The 27,911-nt window shown below is 33.4% G+C and overlaps 1 protein-coding gene across 1 annotated transcript in view; it reads left to right on the top strand.

Annotated features, from left to right (window-relative positions):
* The window catches only part of LOC114333556 (uncharacterized), a 52,164-nt gene that overhangs the window by 12,329 nt on the left and 11,924 nt on the right, over positions 1–27,911 (top strand). The window contains exons 2-3 of the mRNA XM_028283444.2: positions 3,716–3,845; positions 20,573–20,716. Coding sequence (XP_028139245.1) covers positions 3,716–3,845; positions 20,573–20,716 — 274 coding nt within the window. The remainder of the gene's footprint in view (positions 1–3,715; positions 3,846–20,572; positions 20,717–27,911) is intronic.

The following is a 27,911-nucleotide window of genomic DNA, read 5'->3' on the forward strand; positions in this document are numbered from 1 at the left end:
CATAGCGAAAGCAACACTAAGAGGACTTACAGGCAGAAAAAGCAAATTAAGACTAAAAACAAGGTTAAGATTGATAAACAGCATTATACTACCGGTATTAACATACGCATCTCTCGCATGGGGATAAGCATGTAACACCCACAAAAAGAAGATTCAAGCGGTCCACAACAGCAACTTGAGAGAAGCCGCCAGAGTCCCAAGATACGTAGCAGAAAGATTCCTGTTCAGAGAACTCCAACAGGTGAGAGTCACCGAAATTATGACAGACAAGGCAAGGGTCAAATTCGCGGAACTGGAGCACCACCCAAGTCACATACTGCGAGAGATGCTAAGGTATGATGAGTTCCACCGATGGAAGCACAAACGACCAAAACAGCAAATAGTGGAATAAAGTGAACAAAAGTGAAAAGTGATAATAGTCAGTTCGTAGCTCGAAAACAAGTGCCGAAGACAGCGTTATACACGAAGATCCAATGCATCCAAGATGCTTGCTTGCAGAAGTAGTTATTGTGCATTTTTTGACATACAATTAAGAATTTTATATTCATCATTGGCGCGCATACGGGCAATGGACTGAAATTTTTAAAGAAAAGAAGATGGTACGCCACTGACATATTTCAAATTAACAATCATTTTTGAATTCCTCGTTCCATTTGTGATAAAAAATCTATTTTCCCATTTTTTCATACGACGCGCCGTTTTGTTGCAAAAAATAAAATATCTTAACGCTTCCAAAGTATTCGAATTCATTTTTATAATGGATGTACGAGTTTATGTATGTAGATGTACTAGAAGTTCGAATGCTTTGTAAGGGTTAAGATCTTTTATTTTTTGAATAAAAATGGCGCGTCGTATGAAAAAATAAGAAGATAGATTTTTTGTCACAAATTGAACGAGGAATTCAAAAACGATTGTTAATTTGAAATATGTCAGTGGCGTACTATCTTTATTCTTTAAAAAGTTCAGACCATTTCCCCTATGCGCGCCAACGATGAATATCAAATCCTTAGTTGTATGTCAAAACATGCACAATAACTACCTCTTAAAACCCGCCAAGTTTTATTACAATGTTGCCAGTAGTTTCAGCAAAATCGTAAAAAATGTGTAAAATTTTGTTTTCTTCAACGCCCTGTATCTTAAAATATAAGGCGTTACAAAAAAATTTTATAAAGCAGACCCCAATTATTTTTCAGTTTTTTACCTATTCTAGTGACGGTGTTACCTTTTTTGAAAAATATGTATAAAATCGTATCAAAAAACGAAAAAAAAAACCGAAAAAATGCGGGTTTTTATTTTCAAAGGTACGTTTCACCAATTTTAAAAATCTGAAAAAATTCAGGGTGAAAGACTGTGTAAAAATACACGTTATAATTGATTTTCGTAAAAACGAGTGTCTTAGTTTTTTTTTCAGAGTTATTTAAAAGTTTAAAATTGTTCTAAAAATTCGAATTTCCCGCCAAAAAATAAAAAAAATTTTCGTATATATGTTTTTGAAACTTACAACTTTTTTAAATAAAGTTTTTGGCTAGCTCTTGATGCGGCTGAGATAAAAAATAAAAACCTAAAAAGCCTAATTAGGCTCTAGGGGGGTCACGTGACCACCTAGGGGGCTAAAAATTTCAGAAAGTGAGTTCCTCTATATGTGCTAAAAAGTTGCCTATATGGAATTTAAATCGAGTTGGGGGCACTTTTCACCATCTTACCCGGATAGGCCCTTTGTTTGAAATCTATAATAGTCCAGGGCGCATCTGTTTTGAGATGGACGTTGAGAGGTGATTCAAATTTGTTTGCAGAAATGGCTTGAAACTAACTCAAATAATATTATTTGAGTTATCCTCCTACTCAAAATGGTCCGGAACATTGTTTAAATAATCAAAATGTCAAAATATGAAGGAAAAATTGGATTTTTTTTATTGGTTTTTTGATTATAACTTTAAAACTATTCATTTTTGAGAAAAGTTGTACTAACATAAAAGTTGCGTAACTAAATTTACTACAATATAGAATTAGTTAAAAATTTAAAAAATAGTTACCCTTGTTGCAAAATAGTAATAATTACGAAAAAACCATACAAAAACAAGTATTCGCATTTTACATTTTTCAACCATTTATGCTACACTTAGGACCTTCATATTTTATCCAGAAAAACTTTATGATACAGTAAAACAATACTGTAAATTTCATTAAGATCGGTTTAATGGATTTTGCAAAATAAATTTTGCAATCCAGCTTTCGCAAAAAAAATTAATTTTTTCAAAATGTTACAGGACTGAAGATAAAGCAGATCGAAAGTTGATTTTTTTTGCTTATAGAAGTGTATTGTACCTTTCATTTGCAATTTGCAAAATTAAAATCGATTAATTACCACGGCGTCAGGAAATTTTTTAAATTAACATTAATTTTTGGTGCTACGCGCAGGACAGCGGTGTTCGATTCACACAAGTTGATTTCCACCAAAATGTCTTCCAATCTTTATCTAATATATTATTTTCTTACTCTATATTTTGTTGTATTTTAATATTTTAATTCCCCAAAAATCAAACTAATTTTATTATTGTTTGTGAAATATTGTTTAAACAATTGTTTATGTTTAAAAATAATAAACTTTTATTCTCTAAGTTAAAATATATGAATAAAAAAAGTTTTTGCCAAAAAAAGTGTTATTTCAAAGGATAGAGTATGTATTTTTATTTTGCAATAAACAAATTTATTTATTTATATCGAAATGTAATAAAAATTAAAATGTATCAATCATTATCAAAGGTTATTGGAATGCTAAATCAGAGCAAACTATCTCCTGTCCTGCGCGTAGCACCAATAATTAATGACTATTTAAAAAAATTCCTGACGCCGTGGTAGTTAATTGATTTTAATTTTGCAAATTGTAAATGAAAGGTACAATACATTTATATATGCAAAAAAATTCAACTTGCTACCTGCTTTATTTTCAGTCCTGTAACATTTTGAAAAAATGAATTTTTTTTGCGGAAGATGGATTGCAAAATTTATTTTGCAAAATCTTTTAAACCGATCTTAATGAAATGTACAGTATTATATTACTGTATCATAAAGTTTTTCTGGGTGAAATATGAAGGTCCTAAATGTAGCATAAATGGTTGAAAAACGTAAAATGCGAATACTTGTTTTTGTATGGTTTTTCGCCATTATTGCTATTTTGCAACAAGGGTGACTATTTTTTTAAATTTATAACCAATTCTATATTGTAGGAAATTTATTTACGCAACTTTTATGTTAGTGCAACTTTTCTCGGAAATGAATCCTTTAAAAGTTATAATCAAAAAACGAAGAAAACAATCGAATTTTTCCTTAATTTTTTGACATTTTGATTATTTAAACAATGTTCCGGACCTTTTTGAGAGGGAGGATAACTCAAATATTATTATTTGAGTTATTTTCAAGCAATTTCTGCAAAAAAATTTGAGTCACCTCTCAACGTCTAAATGTACTAATATTTTTACAGCTCCGCCCTGGTCTATAAAGAGAAGGTTTAGCTTTAACTGTGGCTCGTAGGTACGGCGCTGAATAATTTTCAACTCGAGTATTTGATCTATGGTGGATCTGCCCATTTTGAATCCTCCCTGAAATTCACAAAAAAAAACCGATAGAAATATTTTAACACAATAAAATAAAATAACACAATATTTATCCTTTCTTCTCAAACCTTAATTAGAAATTCTAAAAATTTTTCTTTTAGGGCACAGAGCAGCGATCCAGGTATTATTGCGCAATTAAATGAGTATGCCCAGAAACTTCTAAGTAGTTTAGCTAAATACGCTGTAAATCATGACTTGGAACCAATTGCTATTGCCGATGTAGCCGAAGATGTAAGTACTGATTTATTATATTATATACAGTAAGTATATATGTTACAGTTCAAGTTGATTCTCAGTTAGAGTTGACTTTTCCTAGTTCGAGTCAACTCCAACTCAGTGGCGGCTCGTACCACTTTAAGAAGGTAGTGCCACAACTCGGGCAACCGCCAAAATTTTTAGTGACGGATTCACGATATTGTCAAAAAAAGGTATACTGACAACAAAAACTAAAAAAAAATATGCGCAGATACTTTTATCTATATCTTAAGTTTATTGATCTGAGGTGCCAAGAAATTGTCCAACATTGATCAAAACAGTTCCGTAAATTAATTAATAATAAAAACCTCTTTACCTACCACCAGCATTTACTGCTGATAGTGCTTGAAAATTGTTATTACGATTTAGTCTCTATTTACCAATTTATAAAAATAATACTATTTCATTATTCACACACATGCACAAATTTTTGTAATGTCACTTTTAAAGTTTACGATATATGAAGTTCATTCTTCTATTTTTTGGTTGCAAAGTTTTCAATGACTTTATAATTAAAATTATCAATACAATTTACAAAATGCTTTTCTGCAGATAGCATACCTAAAGCACTAGGTTTCGATGTAAACATCGAAAAACAGCGTTCTGCTTCAGATGTTGATATAGGAATGGTAACTAAAATACTTAAAAGTTTAATAGTTTCTTCAAATGTGCTTTTTAAACCTTCCCTCTACAATAAAACCGATAGCGAAACAGCCCCAGAGGTAGTACTTAATTCGTCTCGCTAATACAGTACCTACTTCTAATTCAGTTTTAAACCGAGTTTTGCTTAAAAATTAAAATTGTCTCCATGGTTCATTAAGAAATGATTCGGAGAACTGATGCTTATAAGCAGAAAACTCCTCGGACATAAATAAATTAGAAGCAACTAAATGTCCGGAGAAGGTAGACCTTTGAAAGATCTGGTACTTTGAATAGTATGAACCATTAAGTATTTGTCTAACTCGGCGCTAAAATTGACCAGCTCCTTAAATATACCTCTATTTTCTGAATTTTCTTTTTCGTCGTGACCTCTTAAAGCTAACTCGAAAGCTCCACAACGCCTTATAACATTTGTAGTTTTTTTTCTAGCGAAAAACCACCAAAAAATTTTTTAAAATACTAATCTTTATTGTCAATTAATAAATTAAACTTAATAAATAATCAAAATATTATCAAATACCCACGGTCATGATGCACTAAAAGTTTAATTATAAATACAAAAACTTTTTAACAGAAAATATACATAATAAAAGCGACAAACCAGCACGTAAAGAAACTCAAAATAAATAGACATGGCTTCATACCCTCGTGCCTGGCACAGAGATTCTAATGTTAAGGTATACTAATAGTCCAATATAGCTCTTTCTCTGTCACTTACATATAATGCTCGTAAAATCTTTCTCCCTTTGCTCGTGCCAGTACCGACTTCGGCGCGAAGGAGATTCTCCTGTCGAATACTCTCCGCTGTCGGCAGAGATTGTATTGCGCCCATAGTTGCCATATTTTATATAATTTATGAAGATCAAAAGAAATACACACAAAAAAATTAATAGGAATTAAAAAGTTTTGAAGATAAAAAATATGTTTATGGATAGTTAGCAAGGTAGTGCCATGGCTCTATGGCACTACCTCACGGGCCGCCACTGCTCCAACTGAAACGAGCAGTAAAAGTTGATTTGAAAAATTTAAATCAACTTTTACTAGTTGAAGTTGACTCTTCCTAACTCTTGTTAGTAAAAGTAGATTATACAATTTATACGAGTATAATCTCACGTGCATTTTTGATGAGTGCGTTTCAACTACTTATTAGTCGAGACTGTAACGTCACCCCCGTTAGGTAAATTATTCTTATTCGATTTTTTTGCACAAACTTACTCAAACAAATACATCCTTATAACAAATACACAGTGTCAGGCGGTACCGCGGTCGGCGGTACCGCGGTCGGCGGTATTGTTTAACCAATTTTTGTTAGCCAAATTCACAAAAATAATTCTTATCTACTCTACCTCATATTATGTATAAGTTTTTATTGTGTGAACATTGTAAATATAAATAGCAGTACATAAAGGGTTTAAAGTGTGCCTGAAGTAATAATGTATTTTAAATGGAATTTACTTTTTCGCACTGTTTTTTAGCACACTTTCATATAATCAAATATCTTTAACTTTCGCCTTGTCATGGTGATGACATGTGAGAAATAAATTACAAAAAAAGTTTTGACAGTTTTGTGATTTGACAGAAGTTTGAATTTTTAAATGTCAAAGTTCTAAAAATTGTAAAATAGGAATGTATTCCAGTGACGAAGAGTTGCAGTTTTTTTAATTTGTTTTTGGGTAGATAAAATATTGTATGTAACTGTGCGTGAAGTACTTTTTGCGCACTTAGGCGATGTATAGCACTCGGCCCGTTCGTGCTCTAAACATCGCGTCCGTGCGCAAAAAGCATACTTCACGAACTGTTTTATAAATAACTAATGCCCAGTTGCACCAACAGACTGTAAATCAACTGATTTGCTAACCGTCAATTCGACGATTTAAATCAATGATCAATGGTTATTTTTCAAACCCGTGTTGAGCTGCCCCCCCCCCCACGTGCAAAAATCAAAAAACAAATAGCCCTGATTTATGAGCTATTTATGAGCTCTCATATTCCGTAAACTAAAAATTTTGAGCTCGTTCCACTGAGCAGGAATTTAATACTTTAGTGGGGGGGGGGGTGACTCAGCCCCCCCCACTACTTAAAAATAGGAATATTGAATCGGTTTTTGCGGCAGAATTACGAGCTATTTATGAGCTCTTGAAATTATATAGTTTCGATTTTTGAGCTCATCCCCTTCACCTCCAAACAACCCTTTAATTGATTTAACTTAAGAGAAAAATGCTGAGAAAACTTAAAATATATCGTATTGCGGATATAATTCCTACAGCTTATATACTCTAAGAATAAACTATTAAATCACGTGCATTTCGATTATTGAGCTACGACCCCTTCGCAAAAAAACCACCCTATCTTCCCGGCTTAAGAGAAAGTTGTACTTAAAATGCATTAAACTAATTATTTGGCGACTACATAATATCATTTAATAATTTATAAGCTTCCAAATTACGCTCATTTAGATCAGTAAATTGCAATTTATTTTGTATAGTGCAGTCACTGAAGGTAAAAATTAACGATTACCTTTAATTTCGGTGAACCTTCATCGATTTTCACGAAAATTTGTCAGTGGTTAGAAGATACGTCAAGAAACAAAGGTGACATGGTACCACCTTGCGCCTTTACCCTGAGGGTTTATACCGCCCCTTCTCGTGGGTGAAAATTATTTTATAAAAAATAACTGCACAAATCAATAAAAGAACAAATTAAAAGCAAAATTTATTATATAAAGTTAATAAAATAAGTCAATACTTTTTAAGTTATTAAAGATCAAATATTTTAATTATTCGTGAAAGAAATGCATGTTTTGAAGCGGTTTTTCGTAAATCACTGAAAAACTGTAAGTTTTTACAAAAAAGTTAACAGTAGTGTAATTCGTATAGCTTATATAACCCGGTCTATATAGACATTTCAAATAACAAAAATTACCGGAGAGCCAAATTTTGGTGGAGAGCTAGGGTATACCATAGCAAATAAAGTTAAAAAAGTCCCCATCGATCCCATGTGTGCGTCAAAAGTTATTCGGAGTCAAAGGTCAAAATTTGAGATTTTTTGGATTTTTTTCGAAAACGGTAAGTTTTATCAAAAAAAACCTTAAACCAAAGTTGTAGATCTTAAAATTCTCTACAAAAATAGTCCTTACTATTTTTTTCCTAAGAGTTGCCATTCCTGAGATATCGCGATTCAAAGAGTCACATTATACATGATATGCACACGTTTCCACACCACCTGTGAGGTAGTGTACTCGGCGCGTTTTTTTTACCGTGGTTTCCCCTGTAGGCCTACTCCACTAACTGTTTTAACAATTTTAGTAGGGAAACAATACCGGTCAAGTTCTAGATATTACCTTATTATTGATATTGATTATTGGTATTGCTATTGATTATTAGGTTAACTATTGTTTTGATTTCTTTAGATATTTTAATCAGATTCATATTCTTGAAAGTCTACTTCAAAAGTCTTCTTTGATTTCATCTTCTTCCTCTTCCCCTTGCTGGATGTTCAAAAATTGTTCAAATGTGACTGAGTCATTGGTCTCTTCATTAAAATCACAGGAGTCTTCCTCTGGTGTACTAAACTGGACATTTGAGCAAGACTGACCTTGGCAGTTGGTACACACTAGAGAACACAGCAACCCGACTTTTTTACATCCACATTCGGGAATATCGTTATTTATATCCTCGAACATTCTACCTTGTACATAGTATTATCGAAAACACAAGATTGAATATCTTCACGAACAATTGCTGCTGCGGCTTTAAAAGTTTTTAACCGCTTTTCTTTTTCATCCAAGTCTTTTTTATCAGACCAGACTTGACTTAAAATATCTTGGTAATTGTCAATAAAACAAATAAATGTTAATTTTCCAGGCTTTTCTGTAATAATAATTCTACTACCATACTTCAATTTCAATCGTATTTTTATAGTTCTGTCATCTAAAACTACATCTTGACAAACATTCCTTAATTCATCCAACGAAAACTGGCAATCATCACTCGTTTCTATGAATTTTGAAACATTTTCTCCATCGCAGAGTTTACAGTTTCATCTTGTGGACGGCCAATTTTACGACCAGTATTAGGTTTTAAGAAAGATTTGTAACAACTGTCATGGTATTTTGCATCAGCAGCGACTAAATCATACTCAAAATTAATACGTTCAAGAACAGCCTTCAAAACATCATCAGAACGATCTTTAGCTAATTTCAACAGGGATTCTTTGAATTTTAGTGTAGTCACGTTATGAATTATTTTTCGAAGATGCTGTGCTTTCTTTATCTCAGATTCTTCATTGGCTTCATTGCCACAAAATAAACAGTATTTTTTAAAACAAAAATGTGATTTAATTACTCGCGTTCTAGTATGAGGTGGACTTACTTTTGAAGTACTAGCCTGTTCCTCCTCACGTTGTCTTTTCACTGCAGCGATTGAAGTTTTCCGAATGTATGATTTTCTGCAATTCACGTGCATTGTAACGGATTTTTGAGTTCTTAAATACTCAATAAACTCATCACCTCTCTCGACACTAGCCTCGATTAAGTTTGGCATTCCACGATCAACCACAACTGTTTTAGTTTCACTTAAAAGTTTATTGCAAATAAAGCAAAAGTGAGACATTTTTAAAACTATAAAATTGTACAAATAACGGTAACGGTACTAAATGGTAGACGCTTGTAATAAGTACCTATATTCACTTGAACTGAACCTTTAGCACTAAAAGAAACAGATAATATTATGAACCAGACCTACGGACAATACTGTAGCCATTGCCTATAATAGACAATCTGTTCTTTTTTAAACAATGGTATAGCCAAATGTTTTTCAAGGCCACGTGGATAGAGGAAATTCAGTTTGGGACTGATTACCTTTTGAAGAAATATTTTCAGAATAGTATAATATACTATATAAAAGAGACACAAATAGGCATTTTTACTTGTCTTAAGGGCCACATATGTATATACGTGGCTTATATGTGCATATAATGTATAAAGTAACTTTTAAAATCGCGATATCTCAGGAATGATAACTCTTAGGAAAAAAATTGTAAGGACAATTTTTGTAGAGAATGTTAAGATCTACAACTTTGGTTTGAGGTTTTTTTTTGATAAAACTTGCCGTTTTCGAAAAAAATCCAAAAAATCTCAAATTTTGACCTTTGACCCCGAATAACTTTTGACTCACACATGGGATCGATGGGGACTTTTTAAACTTTATTTGTTATGGTATACCCTAGCTCTCCACCAAAATTTGGCTCTCCGGCAATTTTTGTTATTTGCCAAGCATTTTGATGTCTAAGTTGACCGGATTAATATTATAAGAATAAACTCTTAAATCACGCGCCTTTCGATTATAGAGCTACAACCCCTTCGCAAGAAAACCATCCCATATTCCCGGCTTAAGGAAGAGTTGTACTTAAAATAATTTAAATTAATTATTTGGCGGCTATATTTAGTTTAATACTTTATGAGCTTGGAAAATATACGCATCTCAATTATTGAATTGCCATTTTATTTCTATGGTGCAGTCACTGAAGGTAAAAATCAACTATGACCTTCGATTTCGGTAAATCTCCATTCATTTTCACGAATTGACAATAACAACTTGGGGTTTTAGCCTGGGGTATATGTCACCCCTTCTCGAGGGTGAAAATTTCTTTATTAAAAATAACCCCACAAATCGAGAGAGGGACAAATTGTAAGCAAAATTTGTTATATAATGTGATTAAAATAAATCAATACTTTTTGAGTTATTAAAGATCAAATATTTTAATTTTTGTGAAAGAAAATACATGCTTTAAAGCGATTTTTCATAAATAACTCAAAAACTGTTCAAACTGCTAAAAAAAGTTTTTACAAAAAAGTTTTCATCACTAAAATGGAAGCTAATAAAAAATACAATAAATTGCTTACTTGAAAAACCCTTTAATGTTAATTTAAAGTAAGTTATTGGTAATTAAATGTATATTTTTTTCTGCGACTGTTCAAATCTAAGGATTCAAGTTTAAATAACGGGAAAGAGATGCATTTTATAGCCCTTAGGTACTTAATACTTGTCAAAGTACTTAGAAATACCTATCAAAAATGAGCTCCAGAAAAAGTTGATAGCATCAAAATCCGGTCACCAATTTTCGTGAAAATGAATGGAGATTTACCGAAATCGAAGGTCATAGTTGATTTTTACCTTCAGTGACTACACTATAGAAGGAAAATGGCAATTCAATAATTGAGATGCGTATATTTTGCGAGCTCATAAATTATTAAACGATATCTAGTCGCCAAATAATTAATTTAAATTATTTTAAGTACAACTCTTTTTTAAGCCGGGAATATGGGGTGGTTTTCTTGCGAAGGGGTTGTAGCTCAATAATCGAAAGGCGCGTGATTTAAGAGTTTATTCTTAGAATATAATCTATACGAATTAAAATACTATTAACTTTTTTGTAAAAACTTACAGTTTTTCAGTGATTTACGAAAAACCGCTTCAAAACATGCATTTTTTACACGAATAATTAAAGTTTTTGATCTTTAATAACTTAAAAAGTATTGACTTATTTTAATAGCTTTATATAATAAATTTTGCTTATAATTTGTTCTCTTATAGATTTGTGCAGTTATTTTTTATAAAATAATTTTCACTCCCGAGAAGGGGCGGTATCCACCCTCAGGGTAAAGGCGCAAGGAGATACCATGTCACCTTTGTTTCTTGAGGTATTCTCTAACCACTGGCCAACTTTCGTGAAAATCGATGAAGGTTCACCGAAATTGAAGGTAATCGTTAATTTTTACTTTCAGTGACTGCACTATACAAAATAAATTGCAATTTACTGATCTAAATGCGCGTAATTTGGAAGCTTATAAATTATTACATGATATTTAGTCGCCAAATAATTAATTTAATGCATTTTAAGCACAACTTTCTCTTAAGCCGGGAAGATAGGGTGGTTTTCTTGAGAAGGGGTTGTAACTTAATAATCGAAATGCACGCGATTTAATAGTTTATTCTTAAAGTATATAAGCTATAGTAATTATATCCGCAATACGATATATTTTAAGTTTTCTGAGCATTTTTCTCTTAAGTTAAATCAATTGAAGGGTTGTTTGGGGGTTAAGGGGATGAGCTCAAAAATCTAAACTATATACTTTCAAGAGCTCATAAATAGCTCGTAATTCTGCCGCAAAAACCGAGTCAATATTCCTATTTTTAAGTAGTGGGGGAGCTGACTCAGCCCCCCACTAAAGTATTAAATTCCTGCTCAGTGGAACGAGCTCAAAATTTTTAGTTTGCGGAATATGAAAGCTCATAAATAGCTCATAAATCAGGGCTATTTGTTTTTTAATTTTTGCAAGTGGGGGGCCAGCTCAACACGGGTATTTCTCAAACGGGTTGCACCATTCAAAAAAAAAAACTGTTGGTTTACAAACCGACAATATATAAGTGGCAACATCGTACTTCATTCGAATCCGAGTGTCGTCTCTCAAACAAGATTGTCAAAGACAGTTTTTTAAGGTTATGTCAATTGAATTGAACTATTGAACTAGATTACTACATTGTTTTCTTGCAATTTTGTTTGTATTTGTATTATACTTATCATACGTACGATGGAAAATCAAGGAAGCCACTTCTCTAGTTTAGAGAGAGATATAATTTTATATTTAGCTATTAAATATAAATTTATAATAGAAAATAAACAAACAGATGGTGTGACAAATAAACAAAAAGCCATTGCATGGGAAAATATTAGCTTGTTATATGGGAAAATATTATACCTTGCTTTAAATTCATCTTCATTATACTTATACAAATCATTGCGATCTCTTACAGATCTTATATTTGGTAGCATATGCATTATATCTTCCAAATCGTCAGAAGATAAACTCGACGAAGACGATGATGATAAATCAATTTTTATAAATTATAATCTATGATGAGATGATACTATGATACTTTATTAGATAATAATTATAAAATAAGAACACTTTAACAACATAAACAGAATAAACGTCAAACATCAGGTAAAACACAGTCGATTTTTTAAATAACCGCAGAAAATCGGGTGGTTAATTTTGACAGATCAAAAATTGTCGGTTTTAATCGAGTAATGGTCGGTGCAACGCATTTTAAAATAAACGGGCAATCCAAATCAAAAAATCAATCGTTTATTTGTTGGTGCAACTGGCTATAAGTATTTCACTCCGGACAAATTTTTTTAGATTATTTTGGTCATTCGGAGCAAAAAAGGTCTCTTGTGATTTTTCTCTAAAATTGATAGTTTTCGAGTTATACGCGATTTAAAATTTGAAAAATGCGAAATGACCATTTTTAAGGCTTAATAATTCGATTAAAAACTATTATTATGAAAGTCAGAAAGCCACCTAATCAAAGTTTAAAGCCCCCCCTACAAGATCTTGAAGAAATTTTTGTCAATATTTTATTACTAAGCTGTTATTTTTAATTAACAACAATGAGCGTTAAAAGCGTATTGAGGCGGCCGTCAATATGAGTGCGAGTAAGATCCTCCATTCCGACCGTCCAATGGTGCATCTCAGTCGCACTCACATTGACAGCCGCCTCAATACGCTCCTAGCGCTCATTGTTAGTAATTAAAAATAACAGCTTAGTAACACAATAATGACAAATATTTCTTCAGTACCTTGTAGGCGGGTCGTTAAAATTTGATTTCGTGACTTTCTGACTTTCATAATAATAATTTTTAACTAGTTATTAAGCCTTGAAAATGGTCATTTTCGCATTTTTCAAATTTTAAATCGCGTATAACTCGAAAACAATAAATTTTACAGAAAAATCACAAAAGACCTCTTTTGCCCAGAACGACCCAAAATTAATTATGTAAAAATAGTCAGAAAATAATTTTTTTTGTAAATTTGTTTAAAAAAATTTTTTAAACAATTTTTCGATTACGGTACCACCTGACACCCTGTGGATTCGTTATAAGGACCTCTTTTTGAGTAAGTTTGTGCAAAAAATCGAACTGGAATAATTTACCTAACGGGGGCGACGATACAGCCTGGACTATAAATATCACGATTTGAACATAATATACAGTAACATTTAATTTCTAGAATCCGTTGTTTGTGTGAATCAACTTTTACTAAATGGCATTGGGAAGAGTATACTTTAACTAGTTGGAGTCTACTTTTACTAGTAAATGTTGAATAAAAATCTTCATGTTATATTTATAATAAACTTTTACTAAAACCAGCCGTTTGAGTCGACTCGAACTAGGAAAAGTCAACTCCAACTGGATAATTAACTTGAACTGTAGCATATACAACACGAGAATTGTAAATAGTTTTTTTTTTTAATTATACTTGTATTAGAGATGGTTGTTATAAAAACATAAGTCGATGGAAGAAAGAGCCCAAGGAAAAAAAACAAAAATTGCCAGGTATAATATCTAAGCCTCAACAGAGAAGAACAACCTCAGCATGAACACAAAATACCGCCTAGAATTATTTATAGACAATAGACCAGATGACAGTCAACTATAGAAAAAAAGGAGAGAATTTTTGACAGCAGAAGTTGGATGCTCTATAATAAAAGAATCAATGTGCAATACATCTCCTAGAGAGACAGCAATAGGAAAACAATTCTGGGGTTGACGCAGTTGACGGAAGGATATTTGGAAGTACAAAGAAAACTTTAGCTTAATTTGTTGATTGCCAGACGGCATTCGATCATATAAAGTACGGAAATATGATTCAAATCCTATAAGATATCGGCTAAATGGACGGAACGTTCAGCATTGTTCGCAATACATACTGGAATCATTAGGTTTGTTCTAACCCGTCACATTACCGTTCTTGAATGGTTACGCGTATGCGCAGTAACACATTTTTCGTTATTGCGCATACTTGTAACCGTTCAAGAATGGTAATATGACGAGTTGGAACAAACCTATAATGGGTGTGTTCGTACTACAAATGCAACACCAACTAGGTCAACAAAACGTCATCAGGGATGCGTTCTGTTTTCGTTTATGCAAAACATAAGTCTAATTTCTTTCACGTCTATGCGGATCATATTATTGAGGAATCTCTGGAGGAACGCCCAGAGGGTACCAAAATCAACGGAATTGAGATCAATAACATAAGAAACTCATGCGAATGTCCTGTCGTATCGGAATCGAGTACCAGAATGGGACTAAAGATAAACTCCTCAAAAATCAAAACTCTAGTTTTTGACCTTGGAACCTACATGTAAAACAGTGCGAAAATAGGGTAGTCAATATATCGCACACCTAGTTCAATTGTGCCACAACTGCAAAAAATTCGAATTTTGGGTTAAGGCTGTAAAATATTGCCTATATAATGGCCCATCTAATTCAATACAGCCTGAACTAAAATATTGTTTTGGATAAGTATAAAGTAAGTTACTTCGGTATTTCACTGTAGGGTTTTTGGAGGTTTTGAAAATGCAATATGGCCATAACTGGGAGATGTGGCGATAATATACACTGCCACAATACAACCGATGTAATTCAATACGTTCAATATGGCCATAACTGCAAAAATCAAGAGAGATGTGGCGATAATATACACTGCCACAATACAACCGATGTAATTCAATACAACCACAACTGCAAAAATCAATTGCTTTTTTCATTACATTGCCGCCGTATCTCCTAGGTATCGTTTTATAAATGACTTTCTTCACAATGCAATATCGCCATAACTATCAAAATCATAATAATATTTTATTTTTAATAAATTGTAATAAGATCCAGAGAATAACTGTATAATATGCTACCTAAATTGTAATTTCGAAGCCAGTCATTCTCAAAATAAATTATTTACAGGGCATAACGCGTTTGCTACAGAACGTTCTGCTCATTTCTCGAGAATATTGTGTTTTGCACTTGTGGCACTATTGAAATAGGTGTGCGATATCAACACTACTACAGCTATATCTAGGAAGGAAATACACTCGGCTACTCAAAATAAATTACGAGACGCATTAAATGTTAACATAAAAAAATTTCTGTTCCACACGGCTACTCAGATAAGTCATAAATAATATCTTAATAAATAGTCATAATAGTGCAGTCACTGAAGGTGGATATGAGCTATTAGGTACCTTCGATTTCGTTGAACCTCCATCGATTTGCATTAAAATTGGTGAGTGGTTAGAGGATGTCTCAAGGAACAAAGGTGACATGGTGCCAACTTGCGCTTTTACCCTGAGGGTGGATGCCACCCCGCCTCGGTGGTGAAAATTATTTTATTAAAAATAACCCCACAATTCGATAGAGGGACAAATTATAAGCAAAATTTGTTACATAAAGTTATTAAAATAAATCAAAACTTTTTGAGTTATTAAACATCAAAGATTTTAATTTTTCGTGAGAAAAATGCATGTTTTTAACCGATTTTTCATAAATAACTCAAAAACTATAAGTTTTTACAAAAAAGTTATGATCAAAATTGAGGCTAATAAAGAATCAAATAAACTCCTTACTAGAAAAACCTTTCAATATTAACTAAGAGGGAGTTATTAGGTCTGGATCCCGCTTATGAAAAAAAAGTTGATTAATAGCAAGCTGAAAATTTGTTAATAGCTTAAGGGTGTCTAGTCGAACAAACTTTGATATATGGGAACACTGGAACAGGGGCAGTTTTAATTGTGGAACAGGTTAAAAATTTGGAACGGCCACACTACGAAAACGGCACATTTATTTTGTCCGACAGAACAGACTTAAACTCTCCGAACAGAGATTAAACTCTCATGCAAAAATCAGACTGCTATTTATCACCAAATGGGCGTTTTAATGAGTGGAACATGTAGAATATGTCAAATGACAGGAATTATGACAGGTGATAAATAGCCGTCTGATTTTTGCATGAGAGTTTAATCTCTGTTCGGAGAGTTTAAGTCTGCTCTGTCGGACAAAATAAATGTGCCGTTTTCGTGGTGAGACTGTTCCAAATTTTTAACCTGTTCCACAATTAAAACTGCCCCTGTTCCAGTGTTCCCATATATCAAAGTTTATCCGACTAGACACACTTAAGCTATTAACAAATTTTCAGCTTGCTATTAATCAACTTTTTTTTCATACGCGGGATCCAGACCTATATAGGTAATTGAATGTATATTTCTTTCGTCGAGTATCCAAATCTAAGTATTCAAGCTTAAATACCGGGAAAATGATGCATTTTATAACATAAACTTATAAAACATTTGTCAAAGTTCATAGGAATATCTATCAAATAAGCCCTCGAACAAGTTGATAGCACTAAAATTTATGCACCAAAATGTTTTAAAATGTATCTTTTAAAAATTTTCCAAAAAATGTTATGGTTTTTTTGTAAATAATTCCGTTAATTTTTAAGATATCAGGTTCACCAAAGAACTACTTAAAAGTTGATTTCAAGAGCTATTAAAAAACGTCAAAATTAGTCTTTAAACCTCTTACTTTTTTAAAAATAAAAGGTTAAATGGCCACAGTTACATGGTTCTAGCAGCAAAATTAAAATTTTAAACGTTTCTATCTCGGTCGGAAAAAACTAAAATTTAGTTATATATAATTTTTTACGTAGGTATATTGAGTATTTTTGGAGTAACTATCAAAAGAAAATGAAAAGTAAGATAATTTAAAAAATTGTGATTTTTTTAAATCATATCTTTTTTTCAAAAATATGCATTCTAAACCGGTAAAAATTGTTGAAATCATTAACTGTGTTAACCTAAAGAAATTCTTGTGAGGATTACTACAAATTTTAATTTTTGTGGAAATTGCGTATGTTTTATTTTTCACTTTTTCCTAAAAAAATCGAAAGGGTCATCTTATTTTCATCATAACTTGCTTAATTTTGATGCTATTAACTTCTACTGGAGCTCATTTGATAGGTATTCCAAAGTACTTTGACAAGTGTTTAACAAGTATATTCTATAAAATGCATCGTTTTCCCGTTATGTAAGCTTGAATACTTAGATTTGAGTACTCGTCGAAAAAAATATATATTCAATTACCCATAACTCACTTTAAAATAACATTAGTTTAGTTCTTCAAGTGAGGAGCGTATTAAGTTTTTTATTATCTTTAATTTTGGTAATAATAGCTTTTTTAAAAAAGCTTATAGTTTTCGAGTAATACGTGAAAAACAGCTTTAAAACATGCATTTTTTTAAGAAAAAATAAAATCTTTGATATTTAATAACTCAAAAAGTATTGATTTATGTTAATAACTTCATATAACAAATTTTGCTTAGAAGTTGCCCCTCTATGGATTTCTGGTATTATTTTTAATAAAAAAATTTCACCTCCGAGAAGGGCATCCACCCCCAGGGTAAAAGCGCAAGTTGGCATCATGTCACCTTTGTTCCTTGAAGTATCTTCTAACTACTCACCAATTATCATGAAAATCTATGAAGGTTCAACGAAATCGGAGGTGAAAACCTTCAGTGACTCCACTATAAAATAAACAACCTACGTTTCGCAGATGACACAGCCCTTCTTGCAAATAGTCCAGTAGAGTTGATTAATCTTATACGACTGGTCGAATACGAAAGTCAAATATTTGGTCTAAAATAATTAAACAGATCAAAGGCAAAGATTATGATAGTGGATAGACTACATAACAATCATCCGCACATAACCGCAATTGACCGGTTTGAGGTTGTGAGCTCATACTTATATCTGGAGATTATTGGTCACAAACACAGGGTCATTCCAGAAAGAGATTATACGTATCTAGATGTGATCTAGCAAAAGTTGTCACAGCAAAAATAACCAAAATATGGAAGGACTGTCAAATTTCAAGAGCGTGAAAAATGAGGTTGATAAACTGCTTAATATTCCCAATACTGATCTACGCATGTGAATCTTGGACAATGAGACAATCGGAAAGAAGAAAGATACACGCCACTGAAATGTTCTGTTGGAGACGAATGTTACGAATTACTTGGACCGACCATATAACAAATAATTCAATTTTAAGAGAGCTAAAAGTTAGATCACGACTCTCCAGTAAAGTCCATCTTCAACAATTAAATACTTTAGACATGTTATAAAAGCAAATATAGAAAACATGGAAATATTCATTATAGAGGGAAATATGGAAGGCCGAAGATCAGGAAAAAGATCCTAACGAAATGGATCGATAAAATTACGAGAATATGCAAAAGATATATGCATGAGTTAAAAGAAATGACCAGAGACAGATATCTTTGGAGACGGCAATACACTACATCACGTCGACACCTACACTCGCTCCGGGTGTCAGGATTGAAGAGAGATCTAAGCCTTAACAGAGAAAGAACCACCTCGGCACAAACACAACTACAATTATTTATAGACAACAGACCAGATGACAGACAACTAATAGAAAAAAAGAACACAATTTCCCTTTATTGATAGTAGAAGTTGTTTGCGCTAAAAAGTGTAATAAAGTTCCTGGAGAAAAAGGAATAGGAAAGCAATTCTGGGGTTGACGCAGTTGGCGGAAAGATATTTGGAAGTGTAAAAAGAAAACTTTACGTTTAACTTGTTGACTGCCGGAAGGCATTCTACCATATAAAGCACAACAAAATGATTCAAATTCTATAAGAGATGGGGCTCAATGGACGAAACACAGGTATTATTCGCAATATATACTGGAATCATATTGGGTGTGTTTGTACTACAAATGCAACACCAACTAGGTCAACAAAACGTCATCACGGATGCCTCCTATTTCCGTTTATGCCAAAAATAGGTCTAATCTCTTTAACGTATATGCAGATCATATTATTAAGGAATCTCTGGAAGAACGCCCAATGGGTGCAAAAATCAACGGAATTGTGATCAATAACCTAAGATATGCAAACGATACTGTGGCACTCTCTGCATCGAAAAGATCTACAGACAGTAGTGAATGTCCTGCCGGAGTCGAGTACCAGAATGGGACTAAAGATAAACTCCTCAAAAACCAAAACTCTGGGCGAGAAGATAGTGTAATATCAACAATAGTACAGCTATATCTAGAAAATAAAAAATACTAGGTTTGACTACTGAAAAGAGATTAGGAGACGCATTGAACATTAACAAACTAATTTTTATTCCACACGGCTACTCAGATAAGCCTTCAGACACTAAAGTGCTACGTAATGTTCTTTGTCCCGAAAAAATAATTATTTTCTATGGATGCTATACAATGTACAACTTCTCTCTCTACTTATATACATTCAAAACGAACAATTTCTCACACAGTGAGAGAAGTCGGCCATTGCAGTGAGAAATATTTTTTAGGGGTTCTCCTACGGTTTTTCATATATGATCGCCGTTTCCATGGTAACATAAACATGCACAATACAAGCACAATTAATGTTGTCAAACAAAATGTGTTGAAGCAAACCTTACCAGGAATTACCTATCAAAACTATTCAAAAATAACGGTTAATTAGAATTTTAACTAAATAATGTATTGTGACGAATTGCCGACCGCAAATAACAGGTTTCGTCTCTACAGCCCGTCACCTAAGAAGACATCTGGAACAATGACTCACCGAACGAGTGAGGAAACGATTTCTAGCGAATGATCGACACGGCAGTCAAGGCCACCGATTACTAGTGATGGGCGGTTCCGTTTTTCTGGAACGTTGAAGAAAATGTCTGGTATTTTGTATTCAATATATAAGGAACGAATTTTGTAAATAGGGGAGTATATAAGATAAATTCGATCTGTAATTTGTATAAATAAATTCGTATAAACGAACCGAGAGTTTTATTTTAACTGTAAGCTCGCAAAAGTATATAAACTTTAAGAGTAATAAACACCTACGCATATTATGCATATAATATAATATAGGTAGCACCTACCTATTTAATTTTGATGTTTGAACTCTTGACAAAACCGCATCCATAGAAAAAATACAGTATACAACACAAAATGACGTATTTCTCCCTCGCTTGATTTGCGGCACTCGCTTCGTGCCTCGGCTCGTGCCAACAAACTTCTGCGCTGGTGAGGAATATGTCTTTTTTCGCACTTGTTGTACAATGTAGGTACTATTATTTCATGACCTTGAAAAATACATAATACTTATAATTTTTTAGTTTCTTCTTGCCAACTTCAAATTAACGAAAGGTGAGCTTCGTGGTATTTCTACCATTGAGAGGTATGACGACGTTTATGTTGCGTATAAACATACTACAAAGACTCTAAGTCTTGTAATTCCAATTGAATTTCTCGATCTTACCGTAAGTAAATATTTATTATATTTTTAACTAAATGCATAATGATAACGAAACTAAGATTTATAAAAGACATATAAAAAGTAACCTCATTTCCACTCGACATAAGAGGTCTATTGTGCCTCGTCCCTATGTTAAAGTTGTCCCTTCAGCCCAGTCTTCTTAACAAAATCTATTATGCCTTTGGATGACACTTCTACGGAGTAGGTAGAAGAGATCTAATTGATAATTCTCAATTGTATTAAACCTTATCCTATCTCGTCCTGGGTAGTTCCACATAACTTGTTCCGCCATCTCGTCATCAGCCTGACAGAATTTACAATTCTTTCGATATGTATCTACTTGATCGACTATTATTTGATCTACTTTCTATCAGTCCGAGTTTGTTCATGTGCTCTTGAAAGGACAGTGACCCATTAGCAGTTCTACGATAGTATGCAGATTCCTCCTATTCATATCAAGTAAATCTTTGGATATTTTCTTCGAAGGTTTATCTATAAAAGTCTTCCAATGTTATGAACCATTTTTTCGTAAAAGTGGTTACATTTCGTACGTTCCACCCAATAGTCCGATATTGTTCCTTTAGCTGTGCTTCTTGCTATACCAACCACAGGTTCTAGGCCTATAAATGTGTCATTTTGGACCTCCGCTAACGAGTTGGTCCGCTTTCTCGTTCCCTTCGATACCAGTATGTCCAGGCACCCAGAGTTAACTTACTTTGTTACTTTTTCTGATTCGAATAAGATCCTTAAGACAGTTCCAAAATAACTTTGAGTCAATGCAGTCAATGGTGCCGCCAGGCTATCAGAAATAATTTTTATATATTTGTACATTTAGTTCCTCGTGATTAATCCCTACAGGCACATTTCTATAACATAAATTTCCGCTTGGAAGTTAGTAGAGTCTGTGCTTTCACTAGGGCTTAGCCTTGGTTTCCCTCCGTATACTCCAGTTTCAACTCCTTCATCAGTTTTAGATCCGTCTGTATACCAGCATTGATCTGCCATATGAGATAAGTTTTATTCGAATCCCATTGGTCCCTTCCTGGAAAGGGAACGGTAAGCACCTTTTCGAAACTATTGCATCTGGTACGATTTCCAACTCTGACTGATTTTTAATTTTTTTAGCGTTTTTCGCCTTCCGGTTCCCATTTTCCAGCTTTGTCGGTCGTTCCATTCGCCAAGGTGAAGGTTCCTTTCCGATATTGCCCTCTGAATTCCGCCTAGCCAGGAGTGTTTCGACCTTCCGCTTTTCCTTCTTTCCCTTGGCGTCCATTTTAAAATTACTTTTGGTAGCCTGTCGTCGTCCATTCTTTCTATACCAGATCAGTTGTCTTCTTTAAATTTCGTCCATGATGGATGATTTGACTCCCATTATATTTCTGATTTGGTCATTTTGTATTCTCTCAAGCCTTGATTTTCTAGCTGATCTTCTCCAGAAGTCCATTTCCAATACTTGTAGGCGCCGCTCCAGGAATTTAGTAAGTTGCCATGTTTCACATCCATAGATACTTTTTGTGGGCTGCTCTATAAGTTTTAATTATCTCCCAATCTTTGAATCCGGTATCATTTTGTTCTGCTTCCTGGCATCTTATCCGCCTTCTGTACCTTGTCCTCCTTCTCCATCCATAGGTATATGTAATGGATGAAGGTATGACCTCCATGGAGGTGGTTGGGATAGCCGACATCGCTATTATGATTAAGCATGCTAGTCGTTGAAGCTTATTACAGCTTAAAAAATTCTATTTATTAAAATCCTTTATAAAAGGTATATAATTTATTAATAAAAGTGTTTTAAAGGGCTACATTACAAATGTAGAACGTTTTCGATCTATTATAGATCATCATCAAAATTAAAAACATGAGGATATTCCCTTTAAAATGTTATAACAAAGGGAAAATTTACATTGTTGATTTTAAATAAAGTGGATGTTTTAAATTATCCCAGATTTAGCACTAGGCACCATCTAACACCCACGTTGATTGAATTCGTCCTGAGGTTCTGCGTCCTCACATAATGGACGGTAGGTATCAACTCCTACCTAACTAGTTGTAACTAATTGTTACCTAGCGTCCGTTATGTGAGGACGCAGAATCTCAGGACGTGTTCAACCCACGTGGGGAGTCTATCATAATTTCAAAATTTCAATTATTTAAAGTCAACAATGTAAATTTTCCCATTTTTGTAACATTTTAAAGGATTTTTACCCTCATATTTTTGATTTTGGTGGATTAGCATGTGAACAGAGCCGTATTTAAGGCAGTGGGGGCCCCTGAGCAGAATTGGTGTGGGGCCCTACATCCTGCCATTAAAAAAAAGAATGTGTGTGTACTTTGTACGCACGTAAGAAGATATTCTTCTATTATATAGGTAATTTAAACGAAGTAAATATACTTAACAGGTTATTTGTATTTTATTTAAAAATTAAACTAACTTTCTTATCTACCACTTTCAAAATTTTTTTATTAAAATATCTATCTATCAATCGGTTTTAAAACGTCTTGCGACGTTGTCCGATGCCTAATTTCCATGACACTCTATCATCCCATTGGCCCTCTCTAAGATCTCTTGCGCTCATCGCCTTCGTTACTCCCTCTCTCCAAGATTTCTTGGGTCTTCCTCTCTTTCTGCGGTTTGGTGGTACCCATTGCATAATTATTTTAGGGAGTCTTGAGTTATCCATCCTCTGGACGTGTCCGTACCATATCAGCTGTTTTCTTTCTATGTCTGTTGTTAGAGAGCCGTCAACCCCCATTCGCTGTCTTATCTCATCATTACGTATTCTCTCTCTGCGTGACACTCCTACTGATCTTCTAAAAGCGTCCATTTCTACTGCCTCCAGTTTTCTTCTGTTGTTTTCGGTTATCCGCCAAGTTTCTGCTCCGTACAATAGACTGCTTTTAATAAGAGATTCGTAGATATTGTGTTTTCTTCTTTTTCCTATTTCATGATTCCACAGTACGCTGTTTAGACAACCTATTGTTTTTCTGGATTGTGTTATTCTTCTCTTTATTTCTTCATCATCTTTCCCCGTTGTGTCAAAAACGATTCCTAGATATGTGTAATGGTCGCAGGGCATGATGATTTCATTATTTTCTAATGTGATGTTCGATAGTTCGGTACCTATTGGCAGGTATTTTGTTTTTTCTGTATTAATTTCTAGTCCCCACTTTCTATATTCTTCTTGTAATTTCCTTGCCATGTACTCTAAATCATCTTTATCGTTTGCTATAACAACCTGGTCATCAGCAAACTGCAATGTATATAAGCAAATCTCTCCAAGGTCTACGCCCATGCCTCTGCATTTTCGTTTCCACTCTTTCAATGCTTTTGCAACATATATTTTAAATAAGGTCGGTGATACACAACACCCCTGACGTAGACCTTTATTAACCAGGAAGCTTTGCGATAATCTGTTTCCAGTTTTTATTTGTGATGTTGACCCTTCATACAAATTTCTTAAGGCTTTTATTAAGGTGACACTAATATTCGTCTGTCGTAACACGTTCCAGAGTTTGTTTACAGGAACTGTATCGTACGCCTTCTGCAAGTCAATAAACATGAGGTGGGCTTCTTGATTTGTGCTTAATTTTTTTTCTATTAGTTGTTTGAGGCAGAAGATATTATCAGTACAGCTTCTTCCTGTTCGAAAACCGGATTGTTCTTCTTCCTCTTGGTCTTTGTACTCCTTCTCAATGCGGTCTCTAATTATTCGTCCATACAAACGGCTGAATGTACTAGTCACTGATATCCCTCTATAGTTTTCACATTTAAGCTTATCTCCTTTCTTATGGATCGACGAAATATAAGCAATTTTCCACTCGTCGGGTATGGGAGAACCATTTATAAATTGATTTATGCACCAAGTGACGGTTTCAAACAATTTTTGTGATCCACATTTTATTAGTTCGGCTGGGATATCGCCTGGTCCTGGAGACCTACCGTTTTTCAGTTCTTTTATAGCTTTTATAATTTCTGTCACTTGTATTGTTATATCTTCTCCTTCAATGTTAACCTCTGTTGGTGATTGAGTTAAGTATTCGTCCCTATTTTCTGTCAGTTTATTAAAATAACGAAAAATAAAAAAAGTATAATCGTCCAGAATTAGAACCCGCGACCTTCCGTGTGCTTCCGTTCTCTGTCCCACCGCTCTGCCAACTACGCCGTCGAGCCACTTGAATTGACACGTAAGTTTCGGATATAATTACACAACACGGCAAAAAACTGTAAAAATGTTATGCCTACATATTTTATTATTTTACTACAGGGAAACACAAATCCAAAAACACAAGAATTATAATAAATAATACATTTCCAAAAAACCACTAATATATTCTTTTAATGACTTATTTGCACGGTTACAGATACATACATACCTATCTTGAAAGATTAGCAATGAACTACATACTGTCAGAACTACATACTGTCAGTGTGCGCAGGCGCGTGGTTCATGTACAATTTTACCCTCAATCGATTCGCCGCTAAAGAAGAATATCTTCAAAAATGGTTGTTATAACTATGGTACCTACATAGTCAACTACAGGGTTTTCCCTTTTAGAAATTAAAAAAAAAATACTATTCTAACTGGGAAATAAGCCACAATTTAACTTGAAAAATTATTTTCTTTTCTTTTCTTATTGGCTTTGGATTGCTTGATTTATTCAGCCACGATAAAATTATTTTATTGACATTTCGATTTCCACTTCGGACGTCGTTATCAAAATACAAAAAATATTACTGTACTTATTTGTATAAAATTAATATTTTGTATTTTGATAATGACGTCCGAAGTAGAAGCTGAAACGTTAGTTATTTCATTTTTCAAGTTAAATTGTGGCTTATTTCCCAGTTAGAATAGTAAATTACATAAATGCCACAAACAGATAGCTTCAGAACAATATTAAAAAATGTTGATCTACTTTTATCAATATATTTTTAAATAATAAAAAATACAATATGTTACAGTAAAGTATTAAAAATAAACATAGTTAAGATGCATGGTTACAGTCACGGTACTTTTCGAGATTTTTTAATTGAAAATTCCTTGATTATATCTGACATGTCTAGATATCTTAAAACATCGTGTTCAATGCTCATTATTATAGAGAGATGATTCAAATGCTCGTGGCTCATCATACACCGAAGTCGTTTTTTAATTAACCTAAGTTTTGAGAATGCTCTTCACTGCAGTTGTTAGCATCACAACTAAAAAATATAAACGAAGTGTCACCTCAACGTTTGGAAACGCATCATTCACATTATTTTCTTTTATCAGCCGGAACATTTGAAGCTCTTTACTTACCTATTATTGATGAGCCAACCTCCTCTTTAACTGAATTAAAAAATTCTACAAATTATACCAGTTCGACACCTTGGTGTTCAACTAAATCATTGTTGTACGAGTCGATAAGCTTCAGTGAGTGAGCTTCAATTTCATTGGGAGTTAAATTTTCCAAATGATGTAAAAATACAAAATTGGAATGACTGGATTCATATGCAGAAAGCCTCTGACTTAAAGACGAAATGAAGTGATCTATAATAGCGATAAAATGTTGAGTCCTAAATTTCTCTGATTTTGTCATTTCAATCTCTAGAGATGTTCCATAATCCAGTGGAGTCAGTCGAATATTCCTTAAAAGAACATAAATTCGTTAAGTGATCTAAGTGCCGCCACTCCTAAATTAAGGTCAATATTTGGATATTGCAGAATACGTATTGTGCTGTTTGTCCTCTCTAAGATTTCATTCCAAAATATTGCAAATATTCCGGTTTCCTGTACACAAACACATTCGATTATACAAACCATTCGCATTGTTACGAGTCTTAAATTGTTCCTCGTCGTCTTCTGAAATTTTGGATTATGCTTATTTAATCTGATTATAACGTATAACTCGTGCTTCTGCGGCATCACTTCTAGATGACCATCTAGTAGTACATATTATTTACTCCTTTAGGAACAATAATATTTCTGCCACGGTCGGCGTTGATCTCGCTTAAAGACGCAGCTTTTAAATATTCGATTAAAAAGTTGTATCTATATGTAGAGGAAGTAAGAGGACATAAAGTTCATATAGTGCTTCTATGAAATCAAAGAATGCTATGGCAGCAGGCAGCAGGACAACACTGTTGCAGCATTTGCAACTAAATTTAGAGAGTGGGCGGCACACGGAATCCACAACGCCAAGATATTATATTATCTAATTTCAGCCTGAACACCATAATATTTTCCACTCATAACTGACGCCTTGTCGTAGGATTGTCCCATGCATTTTTCAAATCGATATCATCTTCTTGAAAGAGAAAAATTGGAGAATTAAATATATATTCTGCTTTATGATCGTGATTTCGCAAAAATACATTTTCAACAGGAGAGAAACCTTCCATGTAACGAAATATCAGAGTTGATTGATTGCCAAAAATTATTCTATGTGAATAATGTGCAGCTTTTTTTAAATTTCGAGCTTTGTGGGGGCCCCCGGAATGTGGGGGCCCGGGCAGCTGCCTAGCCTGCCACCCCTTAAATCAGGCCCTGCATGTGAACATCCTATTTAGCACTGATGATGATCTATAATAGATCGAATACGTTCTGCATTTGTGATGTAGCCCTTTAAGGGACTTTCTATAATAAATGATATATACCTTTAATAAAGGATTTTAATAAATAGAATATTTTGTTATAATGTAATGGTACACTACAGGAAATAATTTTCCTTGTGGATTTCTTATGCAGTTTCTCTTTTTATAGGATATTACCCAGCAAACAGACTTGAGCCCAATTAAGTGATAATTACGTTAAATTTACGGCAAATTTCAACGAATACGTAACTCGGTGATTTATGACGGGAAAAAAACGTATTTCAGTGCCAAATCATTCACCTATATATTTGTGCTTTCTTTATACATGTTTGACATCAGAATAATATAAAATCATAATGACGAATATAGTACATGTTTTTTATAATATTTGTGAATTTTGGTTACATCGCAAAGGTACGTTTATTTCACGTAATAATCAAGAAACAGAAATAACTTCCTTTGGTTAAATTTTGAGAAATATTTTGGAAACAATAATTTTACAACGCTGTTGGTTAAATACGTATCGCTTGAATTTTACTCATTGTATTTTATGGACGTCGAAAAATTAGATGTATTTCACGTAAAAGTAATGTAAATAATACCAATATTTAAACAAAAAGTTTAT

Source organism: Diabrotica virgifera, chromosome 2, assembly GCF_917563875.1.
Source record: "Diabrotica virgifera virgifera chromosome 2, PGI_DIABVI_V3a".
Classification (NCBI taxonomy): Eukaryota; Metazoa; Arthropoda; class Insecta; order Coleoptera; family Chrysomelidae; genus Diabrotica; species Diabrotica virgifera.